We start from the raw sequence: 27,083 nt of genomic DNA, 5'->3' as shown, positions 1-27,083 counted from the left end.
GTTTATGAGTACGGACTACTCCATTATCTCAGGAATGCCAAACACTTGCACCTGACTTTTTGACAGAATCAAGGTCATTTACAAAGCAGCTGATGGTTATTCAAAGGAGAAACTGTTAGAAGAATAACATCTCAAAGATTTAAAATGCAACCTGAACACATTGAATAAAACCTTGATTTAACATGAAGACAGAAAATTAAATGGCAACCTAAAATGGCACAATTTTAAAGTGGATACAGAAACAAAAGTGTTCCGGAGTGTGCATGCACAAGACATTGAAGGTGGAAGGACAAATTGAGAGGTATACCTTTTAAAAATACAAATGAACAACTTATCCAGAAGTAAAAGGATGGATTAGCCAGCAGGACAAACATTTCTAACGGTATTTTAAGGAGGAACTTTTATTTTACTGAGACTAGCAAATGTGTGGAGAAATTACCAGAACAGATAGAGGAGCAAGTAACTTTATTGATTTCAAGGAGAGTCGGACAGGCTGAATTAACAAAAGGAGATTTGGGGGTTAAATTAAAGAGAAATATTGTTGATAGGTGGGCAAGATAGACCAGCATTTCTTACCCAAAAACAATATTCTGCCTCAACAAAGACAACTCTCCCACTACATTTTCTCTGATGGCTTGCTTTTTGCTCTCCAAAGTCGTTCAGAAAAAAACTCGTGTAGTAGGAATAGTTCTGAACTCACCTATTCAAATTTAGCAGTCTTAAAGCAGCACAGTAAGTAGCAATTCACAAATAACAATTCTTAAAACTACATTGTACTTAGCAAAGAGATGGCTAAGATTTACAAGCAGTAGTGTAATTTTAACAGATTTAAATATGAACTTTCAAATGATTAACAATTTTTTTGGAAGCAAATAAAGCATAGACACAGAGCAAGTGGTCTAATTCTATCTCAGTTAATCAGTGCAGGTACAGAGAACAAAAATAATAAAAACCTTTGTTATCTGCTGCAATGAACCCAAGAATATTTTCATGGCGCAACATCACAGTCTGGTAAATTTCTGCTTCACGAAACCATGACCTTTCTTCACGAGAAGAGAAAATCTTAACTGCAACTTCTTCACCTCGCCATTTTCCTCTCCAGACTTCTCCAAATCGACCTTTACCTATACTTTCTTGTAGTACAATTGTTCTTGCAATTGTCCTTTGCACAAGCAAAGGTAACCCTAAAAATATGAAGCAGAATAGTTAGTTTGATTTGGGTAACAATTATGCAAGTCTTGTATCCCAGATTTTTCCATACAAGCTCAACTACAGTTCAGCCTATACACTGCGATAACAGTCCTCAAGATTCAACTAAATGTAAAAGTGGATCACTGCACTTATCAAAATACACCACAAATTGAAGACACTGCATATTTATGTGCACAACTAGAAGACTTGTGTTCATTGAATGTAGTAGCTAGAAGTTCACTGAATTAACAGTTTTGAAATAATCGAAGTTACAGTACACATACATCGTCCAAACCAACCATCAATTTGCACCAACCCTACAGGCTGTCCCCAGGTAATGTATTTACAGACATCAGAGTTCATTTTGTCCATCAAGTCTCAGGCTCTGTGAGCCAGCAGCTCTACTTGCTGTGCTACTGTGTCGCCACTTGCTGAGATTGGTTCCTGGTTTTGTTAAAGTGAATAAGAGTTTTCATTTCAAACAATGGATGCAGATTCCTTTAATGACAAAACATGCAGCAAAACCAACATGCATGGAAGTGTTCTCCCATTCATAATTTTGCCAAATCTCTTATTGCACCATCTTGGTGAATGTACTCTGATATTCATGTCCATTTTAACCACATTCTCCCTAGACTTTTGAAATTCAGGTGGTATTTTGATCAATTTCTTCAGTATCAATCCATCCAAGTTGCAAACAACAAATACTTCCACTTTTTTTTTATTTCAATCATTTGCAACAATATATTTCAATAGTCAACTTAAGAACTCCCTCACCAGTGGCATCTTATCCTCAGCAAAACCACCACTGATTTCAATTCTATGCGTTTCCAAGACCATAATCCTGCATATATATTGCCTTTGGTCTACGTTGTGCATCTCTGAACATTTCCACTGTTGAAGATTTAACAAGTCGACTGTCAAATTAACAAGTACAAGAGGACATGGCTTTAGGGTGAAAGGGGAAAGGTTTAGGGGGAACTTCTTCACTCAGAGTGGTGGGAGTGTGGAACAGGCTGCCATCTGATGTGGTAAATGCAGGCTCACTCTTAAGTTTCAAGAATAAATTGAATAGATACATGAATGGGAGAGGTCTGGAGGGTGATGGACTGGGTACAGGTAAATGGGACTAGCGGAATAAAGTTTCGGCACAGACTAGAAGGGCCAAATGGCCTGTTTTCTGTGCTGTAGTGTTCTATGGTTCTAATTAATCATTAGATCTAGCAGTGCAGAAGGGAAAGGAAACCAGGAAAACCAAATACGAGTAAAGTTTCAGTACTGAAAAAAACACCACAAAAACAAGAGAGTGCGCGCAATTGCAAGATGAATGTGCTCTATGCAGTTGGCTTTAAATTTGTAATATAAACTTTTAGATGTGGGATCAGCTCAGTGGCCAGATAGTTTACTTGAAATCCATTTTTGGAGGAACAACAATTACTTTCTAGTAAACAGACTGACGCAGCATCAGTTCTTGTATTTGTGAATAGTATTTGAATCACCTGACAAGTCTTAACATATCAAAAATTTCAGGGCTGAAGTACAATATGACAAGCAGTTTCAAGACTTTTCACAACATATATAAAATGCAGAACAAAAATCAGAAATAAATGCTATGAATCCATAGATAGTCAGAGGCTTTTTCCCAGGGCTGAAATGGTTGCCGCAAGAGGACACAGATTTAAGGTGCTGGGGAGTAGGTATAGAGGAGATGTCAGGGGTAAGTTTTCTTTACTCAGAGAGTGGTGAGTGCGTGGAATGGGCTGCCGGCAACGGAGGTGGAGGCAGATACAATAGGGTCTTTTAAGAGACTTTTGGATAGGTACATGGAGTTGAGAAAAATAGAGGGCTATGGGTAAGCCTAGTAATTTCTAAGGTAGGGACATATTCGGCACAGCTTTGTGGGCCGAAGGGCCTGATTGTGCTGTAGGTTTTCTATGTTTCTATAATAGTCAAAAGTGGCAAGTCAATATTCTAGTTCACCAAAGGATTCTACCCACGTTTTTTGATCTGTACATCCCTAGCAATTTCTTCCATAACAGAATCTCTAGCTTCTGCAGTGTTTCAAAAGAAAAAAATCCTGATGCCAATATTCATAATTTAAAGTTATAGCTTTACCTGAACCAGATCCTGAAGTGGTCATGTCATAAATTAGATCTTTGAGAGTGGTACCCTCGGAAATGAAAGGATGATCTAGAGATGGATCTTCTTCATGGGGGACACGGTGATGAATGACCGTGCGATTATGAAAGAAGTAGAAGGTCACCATCAGTAAAATGCAAACCACACATACTGGTCCAGCGATGACTGCTGCCAATTCCACAGGTCCCAAATTCAGCCATGGAGGCTTTACTGGAGTCACTAAGAGTGATGCATAAGCAGAGTTGTAAAATTAAATGGCTAGGTCGATGCCAGATTTGGCATTTGGATGTATTCGTTCTGCAATTATAGCATTAAAAACATAGCACAAAATAAATCGGATTTTAAAATAACATTCACTTTATGTAGCCACGTCTCTTTTCTAGTCCTATCTATTGCTGCTGGAAGATCTCCTGTACATCACCACGAAGCTCAGAACTCCAATGCAAAATGTAACAACAATTTTGTCCTATAACTTAAAAAAAAATTTAAAAACACATGAACCAAAGCTACTTGAGCAATTTCCATCCACTGAAGTAAAATATTCTTCAATACTCTTAAATGTAAATCTAATTCCATTTTTCCTGATTATTCCACTATATTTTTGACTGCAAAGTTTCTAAAGCAAAGACCATTGACCCATAATTAGATGCAAAAAAAATCAAAAGGGCACTAATGCAAACTATTTTGATTGTGTCTCACACACAAAATCTCAAAGTATTGTTACTTTTAATTTATTGCATGTGTTAATAGGTTATTTTTAGAATGCTATGTAGTCAACACTTTGCCATAATACAAGATGTAATCAATTCTTGTCTCTTCATTCAATTTCATGGCCAGGTTGTAAGATGAGCAGCCAGGTAATTAGAGATAATGGAAGAACAGGAAAAAAAGTTGGCGCCACAGTTAAGGAAATGCACCTTCTTGGGGCCTCGTTTCCAAAGTGTCCATCACCGGATTATCATCATGCTCTAATAGGTCAATGGCAAACTTCAAAGAAAAAAAAGGATACAAAAACCATCTAATTTGCACAAGAAAACCACATTAGAAATATTATGGGTTATGGGTCACCCAGAAAAATTAAAAAAAATTGTTAGTGTGATGACTCCATGTTGTGTGCATCTAAACTTGCCTTCATTCAAATAAAGAAACCACATTCGCAAACCACATTTGATATCAGGTTTGGAATAGCACTATTATGAAGACCCACGTAGTGAGATAGAGGAGGCTTCACAAACCTAACCACATGCCACAAGTGACTGATCAAAGATATGGATCATAAATGTAGTGGGTCTGAGAAGGCAGTGGAATTAAATCATTCAATGGCCAAGATTAAGCAAAAGTAAAGGTTATTCCCGTGAGTAAAATTTGGTTACAAGTTAATTTCCAGCAGATTTACTTAGACAAGGTTACAAAAATTCAAGTTACCATAATTGCTTACAAAGAGTTCAATACAAGGAAGTGTCAAGATCACATATCAAAGGCAATTCAGGACAATCTTGCATTGCAAGTCAGTCAACACCATCTTCAATACTTAAAAACAATCAACAGCGAACACCTTCTCAAATGAAAACGTCCACCCAGAAATTTACCTCTTGTTGGCACAGGAAGATCATAACTGTTACATAAATCGGTGTCACAGCAACGATTTGATACAGCATCATTTTTGGATGTTGCACAAAGAAATGGTCTATCTGGGGGTATCAGTTCAGCATTTGAAACACATATCTTGCCATGTACTATTCGATCTTCCTTGCGAGTGACAGTGGTCATACAGAGCCCATCTGTTTCACAGGTGTAGTTAGTTGATACACAATGGGAGCAGAAACATTTCAGACCTAGGAGAAAAAAAACAATTCTGGTATAAGGATTAGCTTATATTTGGTATAATTCTGGTACAAAGATTAGCTTATGGCAACATTATATACAGTAGTTCATCCTCATGGGTACAACATTGTAGCTAGCCCAATACATTCTGGCAGTAGTTTTCAAATTTTAAGCAAAGTATTTCTCAGCATGATCACTAGCACCAGTCCACTCTCATCCACAACCCCCAGCCTGACTTTTGAGTTGCAATTTTTAATTAACCTCCACACTTCAGCTCCCTTCGATGAAAATACACCAAAGGTAAAATTACACTCGTCTATTACTATGCATGAAAATTTAATAATTGCATAATTTTAAATTACCTGTACACACATCCATTCACAATTTGACACCCACATTAATGTGAAAACCATTTCCATCTGTGGGCAGTAACAATTTGTTGAGATAGGAGAATTACGACATAGTGCTTACTGATTGTCCTTCAGTTACTTTCTTGAATTGTACTTTGTCTGTAGCACAACTTGGTGCAGAGAATCCAATTTCACATATACAAAGATAACCAAATGGTTAAAAAAAAGTTTTTATTCTCAAAGCTGAAGGTTCTGCCAACTTGCAGATAACTCTCTAAAAGTATCTCGTAAAATGGTATATCCAGTGCTCTGTCACTGAATTCCAACCAGCATCTCCCAAATGTCATCTGAAAGAGGGGATAATACTGTTGCCCAAGTTACAAAAGGCTGGAGAACCCAGTCTTTCTGGAGCAATTTCTTCTGCAAGGTTTTCCAAACCCACTCAGAGGTGGTGAATCTTAATTAACTCCATAACACCAACGAGTTCTAACTCTTATTTCATAGATAGCATTTATTAAAAATGTTTGAGCTCGTCTCAAGTTTTGGGAAGGAAGGCAATATCCTTCAGTTTAAAGAAATCTCATTTCAAGGAAGCCTTATCCCAAGCCATCTACATAAGAGCACAGTAATAAAATTTTCTGGCAAAGGAATAATCCAAATTTCAAACCAGAATTTGATGTACTGCATATAATTAACTGAATTTGTACTGAAATCTCTCAGATGAAGTTGGTACATAATTGCTAAAGGGAATTAATATCCTGCAGGGCAACAAAAATAAAGATGTTGGTGTGAAATTCAAACGGTTATTCAACCATTTATATGTTTATGATCAATTTAAAGTTTAGTGGAAACCAACTGTTGATCCATTAAACGTGGCTGAAACTGATAACTTACTGAAGCACAAATGAAGCTTGGACTCCACATAAATATTGCACAGCCATGTGCACTTGCTCTTTGGTATCAAATTGTGGCATTCAACAACATTACAAAAACCATAACTAGAAAATTTCAGCAAAAATCAACCAAATTTATCAAAATGTCATTTCAAAAATGTTTTTAAAAAAATCACCGAATTCAAATTTTCAGACCCTACAAATGACTTAAAAAGATTGTCAAATGTTTTAAAAACACTTTCATTTTTTCACATTTCCCCCCAGACACATCCTTTAGCTTTACATTGCTCACTCTTTCCCACAGTTCTGAGTGCCACTAGATTTATAGCTATTTTGTTTTTAAAAACAAAAAAAAACTTTTCCTGATAATGTAACCAAGACCCTCATCCAAGTCAATAACATATGATTGGAGACCAGGCCTCCATTGTAGGTGGCAAACAAATTCTGCACAGCTAATCATATGTACAGCACTGAATCACCCTACAGTACACACAATACACTTCCAGCGCTACCTCAACTACTAAAGGCTTTCTGGAGGGACGATACAAGAGACCAAAACACTCCACTCCAACCACAAGACACTTTCAACCTGATAACCACAGCTCCACAGGCACGATAAGCACTGAAGTCCCTCAAAACCACAAGCAGATTTCAACCTCTCATCTAAAAAGCAAACATCTGACAAAACAAGACAAACTTCAATTAATAAGTCTCTAATATATGAGCTACATATTCTACAAATATCTAATCAATTTCAAATGCTCCAATTTATTTAAATTTATGACTTTTCCTGTAGCCCTGGTCAAAAAAAATAGCCCACATGGTTCTCTTAACACCAGTAATATTTTGTGTATGATGCTTGGAAAAAAAAGTCTCCTAATTTTCCTTACAAAATATAGGCGAGGAATTGTATTTCAAAACTAAAAAAGGAGATATTAAAAAAATGGCTGCAGTCCAGGGATGGACTCTTGATGTCAAGTGAACCTATTGAAAGGATAATGTGAAGAAATTTAGCCTTTTCATTTGAGAAAGAGGCTAAAAACGGAGCTAAGGAATGGAAGAAGGGAAATCCATCACAACAAGCTCAAACTAGGAAGAAAAAGTTATACATCATATAGTAATCCTCTAAAACAAAAAAAGGGAGATCAATATCTGGAATGAAATAATAGGTGAAACCACTTAACAATTAGATCCAACTGGGAAGACAAGGTCTTAGTGGATGGATGTATGGTCTTCACACAAACTAAAACTTCCAACTTTCTGGCAGCAAGATAACATTTCAGCACCATGTATTAGGAAGAGGATGGATCAGCCAGTGTTGACACTTTGCATTCATCTCTCAGAAAAGTGCTTGCATGTCAGTTGGAGCAGCTTCATAGCAAACAAATTTCTACAAATCTATGGTAAACACTCAGCACTTGGGCTAGCTCTCCAATGCACACCCAGCAGTGACATACATGCACTTCAAAATGAATCGACAAGAAAATTGGTAGGAAAAATAGCAAAAGTTTGAAAACAAAATAACTGAAATGGATGTATGAGAACTGGTTTTACCAAGCCTTTACATGTTAAGCATTAATTGCTTCCATCCCCTGGATTATACAATTACTTTTGTCCACCCAAGGATACTAACAGGAGAAAAAGAACAGAGTTCCAATTTCAGAGCAGTCTTAAATTACAGTGTGGACAGAGACTGTATGACAGATGCACTTGCAAAGTTGCAAGCTCTTAAGAAGATTACTTTTTCCTCCAATTCAGTGGAGATGGTTAAAGCTTGCAGCTGATTCAGTGGAGTCATAGTTCTAGTGTGGAACATCCTCTTAGTTATTCAGAATGCCAGTGAAGAACCTATAATCAAATTTAGTATTAGTAGGCCACTCACTGTTTGCTACAGTTCTTGGTTCTGTTTCCCAAGCACCCAACAATAATTATTGCTGGTAATGGCAGCAAGGTCCTTTACTAGATTGGAAATCCAATCAGAACACTGCATTTGAAGGACTTGTCTACAAAGAACATTCCTCTTTAAAGTTGAAATTATTCTAGAATTGATACCGAGGATTGACCACAATTTTCTGTGTGCCAAGTAACTCAAAAGCATGACAGACTTATGGAGGCAAGCACTGGACTGGAGTCCCCACAAAAGCTGCTCCTGAACCACCAAAATTATAACGCCGGAATCGTTGGAAATGCTTAAGATTTGAAAAGTTACAGAAGGCCATGAGTCAAACAAAGAAAATTCTAGGTCACCATGGCAAAGAATTTATAACACTATGCTTACACTCAATCTTTTGATACAAATTACCTAATTTATTACATGATAGTAATTTAGTATTATGAGGTTGGTCCAATATAGTCCTATTTTCTTGAATCGTCTTTAAATAGATAAAGCAAGAACCAATCATATTCCCACCACCTATTCCAGTGGAAGCAGCCTGTGAACTTAATTTGCAAAACCTGGACAAATATCCAATTCATCAATTTCTATTTCATGCACATTTTTTCATCTCCCTTTATTCTGCTCAGAATGCAAACCAAAAATAAACTTAACAGCAAAAACTCATTGGAAGTGGCCTTAATAGCAGATTAAGCATCATACAAACTGTTGCAATAAAGAAGCCAGCACCTCAAAATCCTCACTGCTTAAAGGATCCTCCACATGCACAAAACAACACAAACCACTGGGTGGGTGAACAAAATAGGTGGCTTTCTTGCTGGAGATTTAATTTGTTTGGGAATGAGAACCCTTAAATGTCTCCTGATTGTCCACATTCTAGCCTCATATCTTTCTACATAAAAGATCACCAACTTTCAGAAGTACTAGTCTTGAGGTTACTTCTCAAATCTTTCTGAAAAAATGCCACTTCAAAATGTACAACAGGAAGCTTAATTAGCTGAACTATTTGCCTTAACTTTATTTGGTGGGTAGAGATGGTTAAAGTTATATTGCTTGAAGAAAAGGCACTTTTGAAAATTAGTTGAAGTCACTTTGCTGAAATAGTAGTTACTTCTCCAATACCAGTGACTGTTTCAATAGTGAAAGGAATACTCAGGTCAGGAATTTCCAGAGAACACTAACCATGAGAACATTTTAACTGACCACATCACCACCCACAGAACCATTGCTTTCAAATCTCTGAAATATTGTCATTCATTTGCAGAGCAAAAACCAACAAGCTATAATAACTCAGATACATCCATCTTTTCAGACTCAGTCAAGATATCGCCAGCTTACATTCTTATCTATAATTGCTGTGCTAAGACGATAAAGATTAGTATACCCAGTAAGCTGGAATGATGAGAAGAGGAGAAAAAAGTTAGAGAATAGATCTGACAAAATTCCATCAACGCAACAGGCTCATCATTATTATAAGGTACAATTAATTAAATCAGTTAATTACTGGCATGAATTAATTTTCTATGATGCTAAAACCTTGAGGCAAATTAGAAACAAAAACAAACAATCACCCGTTTCAAATATTTATTTCCCAAAATATTTGTTTCCTACAAGGTTTCACCATGCAGAGTGATTCCACTAATCATTTCTAAAAATCTACCACTGATTCATTGCAAATGACACCAGAGGACCACAGGAAAAATAATGGAATTTATCAAATTTTACACAAATCGGTGAAGGACTTGCACTAATGAAAAGTATTGAATGCCACTACAGTATGGTATAGGGAGCAATGTGGGCAAGAATAAAACGACGACAATTAGGGGAATTAGACTGGAATCTAAGAGTGATGAAGGAGAGAGCATGAATTCAAAAGTAGGGACAGAAGGAAACCATTTAGCTCCTAGAGCTTACTCATTCACCTATCTTGGCACATGTACAAGCACATACTATCCCTGACTTGAGAACAAAAGTTTTCACTTCAGATTTAAAATTAATTCAACTAGCCATCAATGCTTTCTGATATTTACATATTTCTTACACACTGTGATAAGAAATATTTCATAACCCTAAAATCAAAGCCAGACATTCAGGAAACACCCCCTTGCCCCAGACCTTTCCATAAGCAGCAAAGCACAAAGTCTCCATCACATCAATTTATTTCAAAATCCTTAAAGCAAGCCACCCTTTTATCTTCTGTAATGCAAATCAGCATAAGCCAAGTTTGAGATAGTTTCTTATATTGGTGAATCTGCATTGCATTCTTTCCATGGCTCATATCCTTTAAGGTGTAGCATCCAGTACTCTGGATTTATAATTAGGCCCCGTGTAGTAGTATTGATCTTCCACCCATTTTATACACCAGCTCTCTAGTCGTAAAGCCAATATTTATTGGGGTTTATGGTGATATCACTGTATTTCACCATTTTCTCTAGTGGGTGCATCTGCAGAGAATGCTGAACCTCCACATACCCCCAACAGCATTACTCAGACCAGTGACTGGACCTTAAATATTTAATACATTTAATAAATAAAATATAAATATTACATACTCTCCCCCCCTCTCTCCCCACTTATATTTTATTAAAATGTGCCAGTTTTGCCCATTCACATAATCTACCAATTTATAGATCTTGCGCTGTCTAAACTATTTAGAAATCTTTTGTTTATCCCAATTTGTAATGATCTACAAGTAGTAAATAATCAATGTACTAGCACAAATCCTGTTGGGTACCAGTCATTTTTTCCTTTACACTCGAGGACAGCCCCATTATCCCTCCATCTTCAAACATCCAACCTAGTCAATAACAATTCCATAAACTTCAGCTAACAGTCAATTATGCAGCACCTTATTGAATATCTTCTGGACATCTGAGAGAACTACATAGGTGTTTAACTAGATCCTTAGTTTCTCCCTCAAAACATTTAAGTCTTTGCAAATTCATACTTGGTCTCTTCAATTAACTCAATGTCTTGAAGTGACCCATCAGTTTTTTTTTAATCCAATCTCTTTTCTGCATGGCTCAACCAACCAATTGCCAAAGGGTGATCACTATCACTGCTATTTTTGGGAGATTTCTGTGTACAAACTGGTTGCACTATTTTCTATATCATGACAGTGATCACTTTTCAAAAGTCCATTATTGGCTGCGAAACACATTAGAATACCTGCAGACAAGCTTTGCATGACATAAAACTTATTTGCCTCAATACTTACTCAATTCACTGATAGATGATGCTGAAGTCTGTCTTTAAAGCTCATTCCATGTTCACCTGTGTGAAATAGTTTTTAATTTCCCCTCCCAGATTTGCCAACTAGCACAAATTTTTCATTGCACTTAAGTTTTTCCTAAATTCAAGAATCTCAGAACTCTTGTTCTTGAAATTAGGAACTAACTTTCTGCAGCTCATTTAATGAATGTGTGCTATTGCAAACTGCAACAACCATTGTGAAGCAACACAATTTGCTGGCAAACTGCAACATGATTTGAATCTGAACAAGAGATCCTAGAAAAATCAGTTTCAAAACACTAATAAAGTTTCCTTAAACTATCTGAAAGACTAAAGCTGCCATCTTCAATCCTCTTCACAAAATCAGTTTCGCAAGCAACAAGTCCATCCCACTCTTTGGGACTTACCTGACACCGAACTAAATAGTTGGTAACCATGGCATTATATTGTCTCAGACAAGTTTCCACTCACACATTTACGTCATTTCTAAGACTGGCCATTTCTAGTTTTGTAACATCACCTGACTCAGCTTTGTTTCTGCTCGTCTACTGCAGAAGTCCTCACCTGTGCATTCATTACTTCTACAACAGCCATTCCCTAGAACTCATTCCATATTTTACATTCCCTTCCAGCATAGTCAACATGGAATCTCAGGGCAACCCAGCAACCCCATTCTTCTGTTAGGAAGCTATTCTTTCTCATGTTCATCATCTCCACCTGGATTCCCTCATTACTCATCTCCCTAGGGGCAACTTACTGAACAATTAACCTACCAACCAGCACATCTTTGGGATGAAACCAGAGCTCCAGGAGAAAATCCATGCAGTCACAAGGAGAATGTGCAGAATTTGCACAGTCACAATCAAAACTGGGTCACTGGAGCTGCAAGGTATCAGAATTGCCTGCTGCACTGCTATGCTATCCTGGCCAGCTTCCTTCACACTAATGTCTATTAACCGAGGTCATACCAAATCGCTGCCTCCAATTCAACTTGGGCAATTCTGTTCACCCATCACCCCAGCCCTCACCGACCTATATTGAACAGATTTGATTTTAAAATTCAAATTTAACTGTTGTCTCACCTGCAAGTCCCCTCCATCTCACCAAAGTACTTCTCTACTCTGTACTTGTACTTCCAACCTCATCAGCATCTCAAATGTGATTGTTCCAACATTGGCTGTTGTACCTTTAGAAGGCCCAGGCCCCAAACTTGAATTCGCTTCTTAAAGAATGTTATAGGAATTCCACCATTCAAAATCATGGCTTAATTTTTATCTTAATGACATTTCCCTGCACTATTCTAAAATGTCTTAATTCCTTTAAGTATGCTGAAATATTTCAATTTAGTTTTGAATTAGCTCAATGAACAAGCCTCGGGAGTAGAGAATTCTAAACACTCATCCTCTGAGTGAAACTGTTAGCTGCCAGCAGTGTCACCTCTCTCCAGCTTTTTTCCCCTCATCACAACATCAGCAACAGTTTCATACTCGAGATCTGACCTTTTAAAACTAGAAATTGCAGTAGAAACTACTGCAGTAAACAATGTGCTTTTATGCCATTTAAATTAATTAGCAATAGGAGGAACCCTAGGCAGAACTGACCACACAGAAGGCAAACACTGTAGCTAGAAACATGGGGGGAGGCCTCAATTGTCTCAGAAGACATGGTCATCGGGGAGGGCTCCAGGTAAAACTGAAGCACAGGGTCCTAAGACCCCCCTCCCAAGCATCCTCCTGGCTAATGTACAGTCATTAGGAAACCAGTTTGAGGATCTCAGAGCAAGACTGCTTTATGGGAGGGACATGAGGGGCTGCTGTGTACTGTTTCACACCACATAGATGAAACAGCGGCATTGGGCAAAGGAAAAGGTGGCAGTGTCTATTTTATGATAAACTCATGGTGGTGCACAGACGTAGCGGTCTTGTCCCATTCCTACTCCCCTGACCTGGAACAACTAGCAGTGAAGTGCCGACTGTTCTACCTACCGCGGGAGTTCTCTGCCATCATCCTGACTGCGGTCTACACCTCACCTCAGGCAGACATCAAGCTGGCACTTGAGGAACTAAGTGCTGTGATCAACAAGAACGAAGTGGCGTACCCACATCATGGCGGGAGACTTTAAAATTGGGCTAACGAAGTCTCTGCCTAACTACTACCAACATATCACCTGCAACACTAGAGGACCCAACACACTTGACCACTGCTATACCACCATCAAGAACATCTACCACTCCATCCCTTGTCTGCACCTTGGTAAATCTGACGACCTGGCTATGCCTCTTCTGCCTATGTACAGAGAATGAAAAGCGCAGCACCAGTGAAGAGGACTACAAAGAGCTGGACAGCAGAAGCAGAAGAGCAAATTCAGGATTGCTTTGAGTCAGTGGACTGGACCATGTTCAAGGATTCATCAGCAGACCTAAATTAATATGCCACAGTCATTATTGACTTCACAAGGACATGTGTAGACAAGTGTGTACCCACAAAAACATTTCGAGTCTTCCCCAACCAGAAGTCCTGGATGAACCAGAAGATTTGTAATCTGCTGACCTGTGGCATTTAGGGCTGGTGTCCCAGGGTCACATAACAAGTCCAGTGCGAGCGCAGAGAGGAAACTTCAGACTAAACTGCAATCAGACAGATGCTCAACAGCTGTGGCAGAGCTTGCACAATATTAGTTCCTACAAGGCGAGATCGGGTAGCGTAAGTGGCAATGACCCATCACTCCCGGATGAGCTCAATGCCTTTTATGCACGCTTTGACAGGGAGAACTATGACACACCCACACGAGCCCCCCCCATCTCCGGATGACCCTGTAATCTCAGTCTGAGGTCAACGTCTGAGCATCCTTCAAGGGGGTGAATCCACAAAAGGTGTCTGGCTGAGTACTAAAGATCTGTGTGGACCAACTGACTGGAGTATTTACGGACATATTCAACTTCTCATTTCTGCAGTCTGAGGTTCCCACCTGCTTCAAAAAAGCATCTATTGTACCGGTGCCTCAATGACTACTGTCCAGTTAGCACTTATATCAACCGTAACAAAGTGCTTTGAGTGGCTGGTTATGGCACAAATCAACTCCCACCTCAGATGACCTGGATCGTCTTCAATTTGCCTACCACTATAACAGGTCAACAGTAAATGTGATTTCTCTGGCTCTTCACTCTGCTCTGGACCATCTGGACAAGAGAAAGTCATATGTCAGGCTGCTGTTCATCGACTACAGCTCTGTGTTCAATACAATCATCCCATCCAAACTCATCAAGCTTCAAGACCCGGCCTCTGTACCTCCCTGGACACTTGAATTTCTCATTAGTAGACAGTGAGGATTGGTAACAGTATCTCCTCCTCGCTGACCATCAACACAGGTGCACCTCAAGGCTGCATGCTTAGCCCCCTGCTCTACTCTCTATACACACGACTGTGTGGCTGAGCACAACTTCAATGCCATATACTGTTGTTGGATGAATCATAGGTGGTGATGATTTAACTTACCGGAGCGAGTTAGGACACCTGGTTGAGTGGTGCAGCAACAACCTCTCGCTCAACGTCAGTCAAATTAAAGAGCTTATTGTTGACTTCATGAAGGGGAAGGAGGGCAAGCATGTGCTAGACTACATTGATGGATCAGCGGTGGAGAGAGTCAGCAGCTTTATATTCCTGGGTGTTAACATATCAGATGACCTGTCCTGGGCCCAGCACATAGATGCAATCACAAGGAAGGTATGCCAGCATCTTTACTTTCTTAGGAGGTTAAGGAGGTGTGGTTCGTCACTGAACACCAACAAACTTCTACAGATGTACTGTTGGAAGCATCCTGACTGGTTGCATCATGGTCTGGTACGACAATTCAAAGGAACGCAAGAAGCTGTAGAGAGCAGTGGACTCTGCCCAATACATCACAGGCACATCCCTCCCCACCATCAGTAGTATCTACAGGAGACACTGCCTCAAGGAGGCATCATCCAAAGATCCCCACCATCCGGGCCATGCCATCTTCTCGCAGCTACCACCAGGCAGGAGGTACAGAAGATGGAAGTCGCACACCACCAGGTTCAAGAACAGTTACTTCCCTTCAACCATTCAGTTCTTGAACCAACCAGCACAACCCTAAGCACTACAGTTTAGCAACACTAAACCACTTTGATCACTTTGCACTAAAATAGACCTTCTGTTTTTGTTTTGTTCTAATTGTGTGCTTTCTTGTAAGAATGGTCTATAATTTATGTTTTTCTTGTGAATGCTTCTTGTATGATGCTATGTGCCTGTGATGTTTTTCATTGCACCTGTGTATACATGTACTTGTTCATATGACAATAAACTCAAAGCAATTTCTCATCTCAGCACATCACGGAAACCAGCCTCCCCCCCACAGACCATCTACACTTCTCGCTGCCTCAGTAAAGCAACCAACATAATCAAAGACCCCACCCACCCCAGACGTTCTCTCTTCTCCCCTCTCCCATCGGGTAGAGGATACAAAAGCCTGAAAGCACATACCACCAAGTTCAAGGACAGCTTCTATCCCACTGCAATAAGACTATTGAATGGTTCCCTAGTACAATAAGATGGACTCTTGACCTCACAATCTACCTTATTATGACCTTGCACCTTACCGTCTACCTGTACTGCACTTCCTCTGTAGCTATGACACTTTATTCCGTTATTGTTTTTACCCTGTACTACCTCAATGCACTGTGCGAATGGTATGCAAGACAAGTTTTTCCACTGTACCTCGGTACAAGTGACCAATTTACTAGTCGTTATTCCAAGATTGGTTCTAGATTCCTCAGCCCATGGACATCCTCCCTGCAACCAGCCTGTCAAGCTTTAAGAATTTTGTCAGTTTCAATGTGTCCTTCTAATCGCTGGAGAATACAGACTGAATTTACTGAATCTCTTCTCAAAATGGCCAACAGAAATATAGGAAATAGGATTCGAGCATTCTGCCCTGTGAGCCTGCTATTGCATTCAATACAAACACGGCTGATAATACATTTCAATCCAATATTCCTACTCCCTTCCCATACCCTTTGATGCCTGTTGTTTAGAAATCTCTCCTTAAGAATATGCAACAACTTGACCTCTACAGCCTTCTATGACAGATAGTGCCACAGGTTCACCATTGAGTAAAGAAATTGTGCCTCATCACATCCCTATCATTCCGAGACGGTGACCCGCGCCCCCCCCCCCCCGAGATAACCCTCCCCCACCACAGCCGTGGAAAACATGCTCTCTGCATTTAGTCTAGCAGTGGCAGAATTTTCAATGACGTCCCCTTTTACTGTGGTGAATAAAGCCAGTCAACAACATCTCTCCTCATACAACAGCAGTGCCATCCCAGAAACCAGTCTTCGTTAAGGTCCACAGCAAGCGTATCCTTTCTTAGATAAGGAGACCAAACTACACGAGGTGTTGTCTCACCAATGCCCTCTATAACTGCAGCAAGATATCCTTGCTCCTCCACTCAAAACCATTTACAATGAAAACTAATGTACGATCTGCCACGTTAACCGTCTGCTACACGTACCTGTTTGCTTTCAGCAACTGGTATGAAAGGGCACCCAGACTGGTTTGAAAATTTCCTACTCACCATTTCAATAATATTCCACCTGTTTTTCCTACAAAAACAATTCTTAGCATTTATTAAAACTGAACTGCATTTATCACACATTTTCCCACTCACTCAATTGGTCCTAATCACCGTGAAGCCCGTCTTTCAGTTTTGTATTGTTTGTGAATTTTAGAAAATATTATTCAGTTCTCTCATCCAAATCATTGATATACATGGAGTATAGCTGGGGCCACAAGCACAGATCTCTGATATTCCACCAGTCACTGCCTGCTACTCCAAGAAAGATCCATTAATACCCTTGTTCCCGTCTGTCAACCAACATTCATTTCATGTCAGGATACAGCAAAACAGACAATCCAGCACCTGGTTTGGCAATCCTGATGGTTCAGCATCTGGTTCACTTATCTGTGCAGAAGGAGAGCCCAAATTCGTAGTGCATTTTATTCTAAAACTCCAGTAGGTTTGTCTAATCCCATTAATATTTTCCAAAGTACTGACCATCCCCAGGTAATGAATGGGTTCCATTTCTACACAAGTCTTTCAGTTGATCAAGTTGAACAGGTACTCTGTTCTTTACTTGCCTTCAATATACTGAAAAGAAAATTTTCATACATACTCCTAGAGTTCATCTTCCACGGTATTATTACCAACACCATCAGCCCCCTCCCCGCTCCTCTTTTTTGCTCCTTCCTAAACATAAAATTCTCTCCACTATTCAGCTCCCACCTACAGTAAAACTTCCATAATCTGGCATTTCATTGTTTAGAAATGCTGATGTTTTGGCATATGGTTTGGTCATTAGTCTGGAATGCAAGCCAAGTGTTCAAAGTACAAGGTCTGTAGCCAGAGTTGGGGTTCTGGAATACGACTGGAGCCTGGTCTGTGAGCTGGGTGAACAGCAGGAGCCAGACAAGGGTCTGGAACACCACAGTCAAGAACACAAGCAGGTTTGCAGCCGGAACTGGGGTCTGGAGTGCTTCTGGACTTTACACTGCAGTATAAATTTCCAGTGAGTTTAATGAGGTTTTTTTTAAAAAGAGGAAGTAAAAACGTTTGGATATCAATAGGAGTAACACCAATCACCTGGAAAAGCTGCTGGTCCAGCACTAAAGATTCAAGTGTGCTTGATGATCAGAACTTCACTGTACAATTTACTCTGTTAATTCATCTACTTTATTGTGAACATTTCTCTTCATTCAGATACAGCACCTTTAGATCTGCCTTTAACATTTTTAGGCATTTAATAATTTTTATTTGTACAATGACACTATGTGTCTCATTAGAATGCTTTCTTATTCAGCTACTGCTTTACATGTTCCTTTGCTTCCTAACACCAGTCCTTACCCCAAGCATTTTCCTGCACTATTTCCCATTTTCCTACCCTTTAGCATTCTAGATTTCTCTCCAGCAGTCTCTTCACCAGGGTACTACCCCCTCCTTCCACCTGCCACCCCACCTCCCTTGTTAATCAATTTGCCAGGACTCTGATCCCAGCCTGGTTCAGGTGTAGTCAGAGTCATACAGCACAAAGTAGCTCTCATCCCAGAAACTGAAACCCACTTCTCTAACACCAATCTCCAAGCCCTTCATTCGTTGCCCCGAGTCAATTAATACCATGCCAATTTGTGGCTCATGCCCTATGCCCTCCTATTCCCTCTCTACTCTGGAGAAATCCCTCATCCAGGTACCAGAGGAGCAGCATGGTATTCCGATCTCATACTTCTGGCTGCAGAGGACAGCTCCTATTCCTCCCAACTTTCCATTGCGAAAAACTCCTTCCTTTTTACTCCCACTCTCCCCCATCCCCTCACCACCACCATCCTACATCGCAGCGTCACTGTCATATTCTCCCCATGGTCTCCATACTTGTCAAGAAGGATTGCAAGAATCTCAAATCTATTGAACAAGTGCAAGGACTGAGGATCTGCCAATACTACCTCCTGGGTCTCTGTGGCTAATACGCAAATGCGCCCTGCTGTCCCTGATCAGGTGTTAATTCTGAAGTATTTAAACTATGGAGTATGATTGCCTCAGGGAATGAAGAATCCAAGTAACTTTCTCCTTCCCTGATGTTTTGCAATGTCTGCAGCTCTGACTCCACTCCTCACTGCCATATTTTCTCAAATTACAGAAAGCAATGTAGTCACCTCAGTCAAAATTTACCTCCCCCCCCCCATATTACAGCAGCAACCAATCTCCTATCCTCCCAGGATTTAAATTAGTTTACTATTTATCTCAATTTATTAATTTGTTTAACATGAAGAAAACCAACTAGTCTTAATGCATTTCACAAACAGGGCACAGTCAAACTTACTGTCCATCCCTAATTGCCCTGAAGGTTTCCAAGTAGTAGGACTACAAGGTGGTGGTGAAACTTCTTGACCCACCAGTAATTAGTTCTCATCCAGGTCAATATATTAACCCTGTATATTCTAACCTCATTAACTAAACGCCTATATTTCCTCATCAAAAGCTTTCCAAAAATTCAGATTCACCACACCCATCTCTCCCTTCTCTATTCTACTAGTCACATTCGCAAAAGAACTCCAGTACATTAATCAAACAACTTTCCTTTGACAAATTTGTCAGTTTCTAGGTCCCTTTACTCCTTTAATATGTTCTTAAAACCCAAGTAAAAATGGCCATCTGCCTTAAAGTCTTTGGTAATTCAGCAGACTTTTAGTTGTTAATGTGCCAAAGTGTCTTGGGGTATTTCGTTATGTGACAGAATCCATTAAATGGAAGGAGTCATTATTCCACATCCTAAAGTCTGGATAAATGCTAAAGTCCAAAATGTTTTGCAAGACTGAAATTTAGTGAAGCAAATATTTACTTCTCCTCTGACCCTTGCAGTATTTCTTCATATTACACACGTAAAATTAAAACACGGATACTTTGAAAGCACAGCTACACAAGTGCACATTTACATCATTATGGCAAAGATGGAGACAAAGGAGCTTTCAAACATTGTGACAGACCCCACAGCATAATGTTAACACAAAGAGTGAGCTCTACCATTTATATTACTGCATTTACAAAGATTTACAACAGCAAAAGTTGTCACATCATTTACACCAAATTTTCCAAAATATTAAGAATGAGCTCTAATTTTATTGCATTAAGAATAGGGATGTTAACACAAGCATTAGTGCATTTTCTGACCATTTTAAAACCAGTCCAATTCAAAGTGTATTAATGCCTGTAAGGCTACAGCATAAACCTGCTTTCCTCTATGCAGTCAAATTTATGAAATAAAGTAGAATTTCGGAATTCAGAACAGGCACTGTCTTCTGCAGCCAGGAGTATGAGATCAGAACGCTCCCAATTTGAGCCATGTGCTTTTTACTAACACTGAAGTGGAAGGAAATAAAATTTACTCGTGGCATACCATGTTTGTGCCAACAAATTCTCACTGTTCGTTTGATTAAGATTAACAAGGTGCACAAAATTCAACACCAATAGTTTCCATTTACACTGCTTACTATTCTTGGCATCATAGTATTGCATGTAACCGACAGATGGCTATGTACTTTAAACAAGCACAATGAACTATTTTGATCAATAATTAGTCCTAATGCTAGGGTAAAACTGTAGCCAAATGCATTATTTATACAGTTACACCATTAAGTTCATTTCTCAGTGTTAGATAACCAGTACCTCAAGCTAGGAAATAGGTGTGTGACCATACAAAAAGCAAAAAACAAAAACAAAGCTAAACTGAAGTCAAGCCTTTAGCAAAGGTACAAATCCCAGATTTAGCAGCATTAAAGACACTAAGTTAGCACTCCCAATTCACCCTTATTAAAAGGAAGAACACTTTAGAGTTTCAGTGAAAGTCCTTAATTAATTACTCAGAATAGTTTTTACAAAATCTCTCCTCAGATGCCACTTAAGTTCCATAGAGGCATTTAAAACAAAACTGCAACCAATTTCAAAAGAAATTTCAATTGCTTTATGGTTCAGGGATAAAAAGCAGGAAAACTTATTCCACATCCCTTGTCAGGTTATTCTATAAACCCATCAGAATATCAAAGTATGTTTAAATGCTGGTGGTATCTGAAGTACAACTTATAGGACAACAATATAATAAGCACTACTCATGTAATTTAAAACCAACCTTTTGAATACATACCAACACCATGTTCAAGCAACAGTTTGAACTGTAGCCAAATACTCACTGCACATTATTCCAAAACATGGCAAAACCCAAGAAGAATCCAGTTGACAGATTGTTCCAGTCACATACCTACATTACAGAATTCTAGGAATGGCTTAAAGTTTATTGGGGGGGGGGGGGGTGGGGGGGGGTAAGAGAAGAGGAGAGACTGTTCTTTGCAAACACAAAATATTATTGTTAGATGACTGATCAGCCACTGACATTTGCTTACAACTTAATGAAATTCCTCTTTTAAACCTATGGAAGAGCCAACCTAAAAATATTATAACTCTCCAAACTACACATAAATGGATTAAAGAAATTTCTGATATACAAATCATCTGGTAAAGTTTTTTTTTCCCAAATATACCAAGATAGATTCAAATAGATCTGCATGGATCCAAATGATGCTGCAAGGAGAAAAAGATTCCAGTTTAAAGAAATCAAGCAAGACTCAGAACCAGGTGAATCTCTTCTGCACTATCCATCCGTATGCTCAATGTTCACTTCCTTGCACAATTCAGAATGAAATAGTCCAGGCACATATATAACAATACCCAGACAACATTCAGCCCCAATGACCAAGTAACATCCCTGTCATTCAAATGCAATATCCATCTCAAAGTCCAGCTACCTCAAAATGTCAGCATTAACCTTGTCAAAGTCCTCACCAACATTCTGGTCAGCAATGTTGGCCAACTAACAAGCCACAGGATAGAGACCAAGTATTCTGGGGCATATGACTGATCCAGCTTACCAAAACCTTTCGTCTATCCACAAAATGCAGGAAAGCCCCTCGTCAAGACTTCAACAACATCCAACCTTTAAGTTCTAATGGGTACAGCCAACAATAAAATGCAATCAACACCAGTTGCATGTTCTCTACTTCAGAGTCCAACACTGGGAGCCCCTTTGTGTTGCTCTCACCTCCCTCCAGCAGTTGTCTCCATGTTCTTACCTCCCTCCCCCAACCTTGCTACCTCTGCCTCTCAGTATTTTTCTCTGCCTCCATCTCTGTTTCAACAGATGCTGCCTGATCTGCCGAGTTTAAATTTAAATTCTCTTGGGATTTGAATCTCCCTCTCTCTAGGTTATTAGCTCAATGCTTTAGTCATCATGCCACACCATACACCCAAGTCATGCCATTTCAAGTGATCCATGCTACTTGTTCAACTTGAATAATGTTCTCAACTTCCTTAACCCTTTCTCTGCAACTCAAAACCTATTTCGAACATTCCCCAGTTCTGCTGAAAAGCTAGCAATCCAAGATTTTAATCTCTCTCTCCACGGATGGCGGCTGACTTGTTGAGCATTTGCAGCGCATTTTGTTTCTATTTCACACTCACAGCATCTACTGTACCTCATTTTAGACATATATGAAAAGTTAAATGTAATGGACATACGGTTTAGAAGAATTAAGGAGACCACATCAGAAAATACAAGTTCTTAAGTAGATGCAAGAGATGAAAAGCTGTACTTCCCAGTTGAAAAATCCAGAACTAAAACAGTTGCAGGATTCAGATGATGGGAACCTTCTTCACATGAGATTTTTGGAGTTTTCAAATCCCATACTCCAAGGGCTACAGTTGCCTGACAATTGGAGTACACTCCAGTCTGAAAGGACAGATGTCAGCACAATAATGAAAAAAGTTATATGAAAAGAGGAAAGTGGAATTGAAGTGCAAATCAGACATTAAATGGACCAGCAGACCTCAAGGCGTATCTGGTCTAGTTCCAACTCTCAAGTGTATTCTTGCAAGATGTTTAAAATATTAAAAGATCTTGAGGAGACTGATAAGGAGGAATTATTTTCACCAGTGGAGATATACAGAAAGCATCTCAAATGGCAAGCTATTAAAGTACAAAAGAAATCTAACAAAAATGGAACGTCTGTCCCCGCCCTACCACCAACCAATCTCAATGTTGTTGAATAGTTAGATAATAAAAAGTAAAAGGGACATGGTCAAAAGCAAGAATCTTAAAACTGCAAATCGCCTGCAAACCAAAGGGTAGCAGAGCACGCTCGAGAGGCAGAGTAGCCCATGCTTCTTCCCATGAATTGATAAGATACACGGCAATAAATTGGCAATGCTATTTCAAAAAAATCTCATCCTGCAACCTATATGATAGAAAAGGCCACTCTACTTCAGGTTCCTCTTCAGCTGTTACACTGTCAAAGTTTAAAATATTTCTCCTTGGCTTTCAGAGCAAATGGTTATTCACCACTACTCTGCTTTCTGTCTCTTGGCAGCTTAAATAGAAAAATTGGCTAATGTGCCTTCCAACTCAAGGGGATTTAATTCTGCTAACATGTTTGTTAAATGCTTTTTGAAATTCCATATACACATTACTGCATAGCATTCTCATAAGCAACTGCAAGAATCTCTTCCCTTTTTAAAGTAAATAACAGGGATATACTTTTGGATCAACAATCCAAATTGGGCTAGGGAAAAGCCAAACATAAACGTCAAGCTAGGTTAAACATCAGGTTTTCTTCATGCAGAAGATCACCTGTGGAACAAGAGGCTAACTGATGCCCCAAGTACAATTCATTCAAGTATTCTAAAGAGCAGGGTGAATTCCTGTCTGTGGCTGGTACCTCAGTGTTCAGACTGCATATAGGGTTTGCGTCTCATGCTCTCTGCAGCCTGGTGAAACTTAATACCTTCAGGAGACAAAGGGAGAAAAGAAAAATCTATCAGATTGGGACTTGTAATAAATTTTAAATTTCCCATTTTACTCACCAGACAAATCATTCCCTATTTCACTATTTGCTTCAGGTTCAACTTAATTTCCTTAGGAGATACTGCACAAACGACTTTGGGCAAACCAGGACATCTAGAGTAAGAGCGACTTCCTTTCAGGTACAACTGTTTACTAATTGGTATTTGTGATGGTTTTTAAATGACTCAGTGCAAATGTCACTTGTCTTTTACAACCTATTGATGCAAAATTTTAGAAGCCAGATACAAGCAAAATTGTATCCTTGATCACTGGAGTTTACCAAAACAAAATGCAAAGTTAACCTCTTTGGGATTTCAATTTACAAAACATTCTGGGAATTTTACTTTTCCTGTGAGCAAACCAAAATTCTTTACTCCACTCAGTAAAACTAAAACCTCAGCTGCACCTCACAATCTTTCAGTTTGACTAATTCATAACAAACCATAACAAATGACTGTCAAAATATGCAAAAAGTTCAGACCATTCCAGCTATTATCCCTTTCATATACCTGCAGCCTCTTCCACTTCCCTAGGCAACAGACTTGACTTCAATGTTAAACCTGAATATATCCATTGTATACATGAACTTGTGAATGGAAGAACAAAGTATTCAGTCAACTGTTCAATCTTTAAAACCACCACCCCTTTGCATGGGTACTTCACCATTAAACAAAAATATAACCACCAAGGTTGTGCATTTATTCCCCATTCATGATTCAAGAACAAAATGGTAGACTTAAACAGAATCTCATGACATTGGTGGTTACATTTTTAGAATCTGTTAAATCTACTTAGTTTCCTACCCCCTGCCAATCTTCCAAATTTACCTACATAAACATAACAACACTTGAAAAACTAATTCCACGACTGAAATGACCTGGGATATAGAGTTGAAAGGCAATATACAAATTCATTCTTTAAGGCTGATTTAATCACTTAACCCAACACCAAGACAAAGCAACATCAGAAAACATGGTTGTGGAGACAGATTTGCATGTTAATAGTTAATCAAAAATAGTAGCAATTCAAATATTGTACCATAAATTTTGAATACCAAAAAATTATAATGCTGACAAGACCAGCCAATTCAAATAACTAGTGCTTAAATTAGCAGTACTGTAACAGCAAAAACTTTAGGGGTGAAATTGCAACTTTTACATTAACAAGAGATCAAGTTTTGTCTACAACTTTCTGCAACACAGAGCCAAGTACAATAGTACTGACCAGAGACAAAAACAAAATGCTTGGGGTGATGCTACTGGTTGGAGAAAAAGAGCAACCTTTTAAGGAGTAATGCAAATAAAGCCTTCCGTATTTCAATGATTTTTGGCACGTGCACCTGCGATCATCTGTAATAATTATATAGCATCTCTAACGTAATGAAATGCCCAAGATACTTCAAGGACATTTTCATAGGAAATTTAACACAAAGCCATGCAAGCAAATATCAAGGCAGGTGACATAATACTGGTCAAAAAAGTAGTTTTACCAAGTGTTTTAAAATGGGGAAGGCACAAGGTAGAGGAGCAAAGAAAACCAGCCAAGTCAACAAAAGCATGCCTCTTGATGGTGGAAAGGTCAAAACTGAGGATGCCCACAAGGCCAAACTGGGAGCACTGAGAGATGGTCATGTGCAGAGAATACAGGAAATGGGAGGAAGAAGCCATAGTTGGAAAGTGAAAACAGGGATGAGAATTCATGGGGAGCTAATGCAAAACAATAAACGCAGGGGTAATTGTTAACTTGCAAACAGCTGAGTTTTCCAATCGCCTTAAACATTGCATGGATGAAAGACCTCACGAGTATGACCCAAAGAAGTTTACTGGTACCAAAGTCTAGATAAGGCAGAAGTGTACTTCAGCTAAAATATGTCCAAGGCTTCAGAAGGTACAGTTCAGTCTGAGAGAGATGCCCATGAAAAGGATGGAGTTGATATGAACTAGATGTAGTAGTACATCCCAAAGTAATAGCTTTGATATTCCCTATATTTAGTTGGGGATAAAAAGTGTTCTGCTCATTAACTGGTGTCAGAAAAGAGACAAGTGCATTGGTTTAGACAGGTGGTGGTGAAAGAATCATATACCTGCATGTGGCTTTCTCTCTGGGCACCACAAAAACGAGTACTACCACTTCCAGAGGTCATGCTAATACAAAATAAATGTAAAAAGCTCAAGTAAACTTACAAATGCAAATGTATCACAGCTACTTTTTTTTAAATCACCAATACTTTTACTGTACATCAGGGCTAAAGATCACCGGGTCTTATAATAGAGGAGGAAAAAAAACAATAGGTTTGCTCTCTTGTTCATTCAGCTGTGCTGTCTGGACAAGTCTTAACCCCTAAATTTAAGTAATTAACTTGATGTTTTTAAAATGCAGATTTTGGTTTTAAAATAGAGATTTTAAAAGAGTGATACGTTTTCAAAACTTTAAAAGGCTTATGTTCTCTGTATTGTAACAAAATAGTACAGAGTATCAAAAACACAAATTTCCACACTAGTTGGACCCGTCATTGCCAAAGTGTACACACTTTCACAAATAAACTAAAACAACATTACAATTCCTTCTACTTTGACACAATTTTATTATAAATGATACCCAACAAAAGGAAACTTGGAGTATTAGTAAATCTCCTATTTGCAATTAATTACTTTTGGACCATTAGATAAGCAGACTTCCCACTGCAGCAGCTCTGTTCAAGCACAGATAACCATACTTCTGGCATTTACACCACACGTCTCTCATTTATGTCCATCTCACAAAACTAATATTTTAAATTTAAGCCAAGTTGATCCTTCCTTCTGTCATTTAAACTAATTTTTGAAGAGCTAACTGCTCCATAAGTCCAATAACTGTTTCTCCTACGATGCAATACAGCTTCTTTTAAAATGCATGCTTTTCCCCATACCTCCAAACAATGGCTCTCTTCCTACACAATGTTACTGCAACAGCTGAACTTGAACAGATTGTGCCTAGGGCCAGACACAACACATCAGTTCACTGCCTAAACTTTTATCCAGTAAATTCATCTTAACCATTTAATACTAAACATGAAAATGTAGACTCAACACAAGGGGTTACATAACTTAATAGTTAAGCATACAAA

The 27,083-nt window shown here is 38.9% G+C and overlaps 1 protein-coding gene across 1 annotated transcript in view; it reads right to left on the bottom strand.

Moving 5' to 3' along the window:
* tgfbr1b (transforming growth factor, beta receptor 1 b) overlaps window positions 1-27,083 on the bottom strand; it is a 49,877-nt gene that overhangs the window by 20,317 nt on the left and 2,477 nt on the right. Inside the window, exons 2-4 of the mRNA XM_052022779.1 lie at window positions 4,920-5,165; window positions 3,307-3,549; window positions 954-1,184 (exon numbers count right to left, since the gene is read on the bottom strand). Of these exons, the coding sequence (XP_051878739.1) occupies window positions 954-1,184; window positions 3,307-3,549; window positions 4,920-5,165 (720 nt within the window). The remainder of the gene's footprint in view (window positions 1-953; window positions 1,185-3,306; window positions 3,550-4,919; window positions 5,166-27,083) is intronic.

The sequence above is a fragment of the Pristis pectinata genome, chromosome 9 (assembly GCF_009764475.1).
Source record: "Pristis pectinata isolate sPriPec2 chromosome 9, sPriPec2.1.pri, whole genome shotgun sequence".
Classification (NCBI taxonomy): Eukaryota; Metazoa; Chordata; class Chondrichthyes; order Rhinopristiformes; family Pristidae; genus Pristis; species Pristis pectinata.
This window is presented reverse-complemented; position numbering and strand designations above follow the sequence as displayed.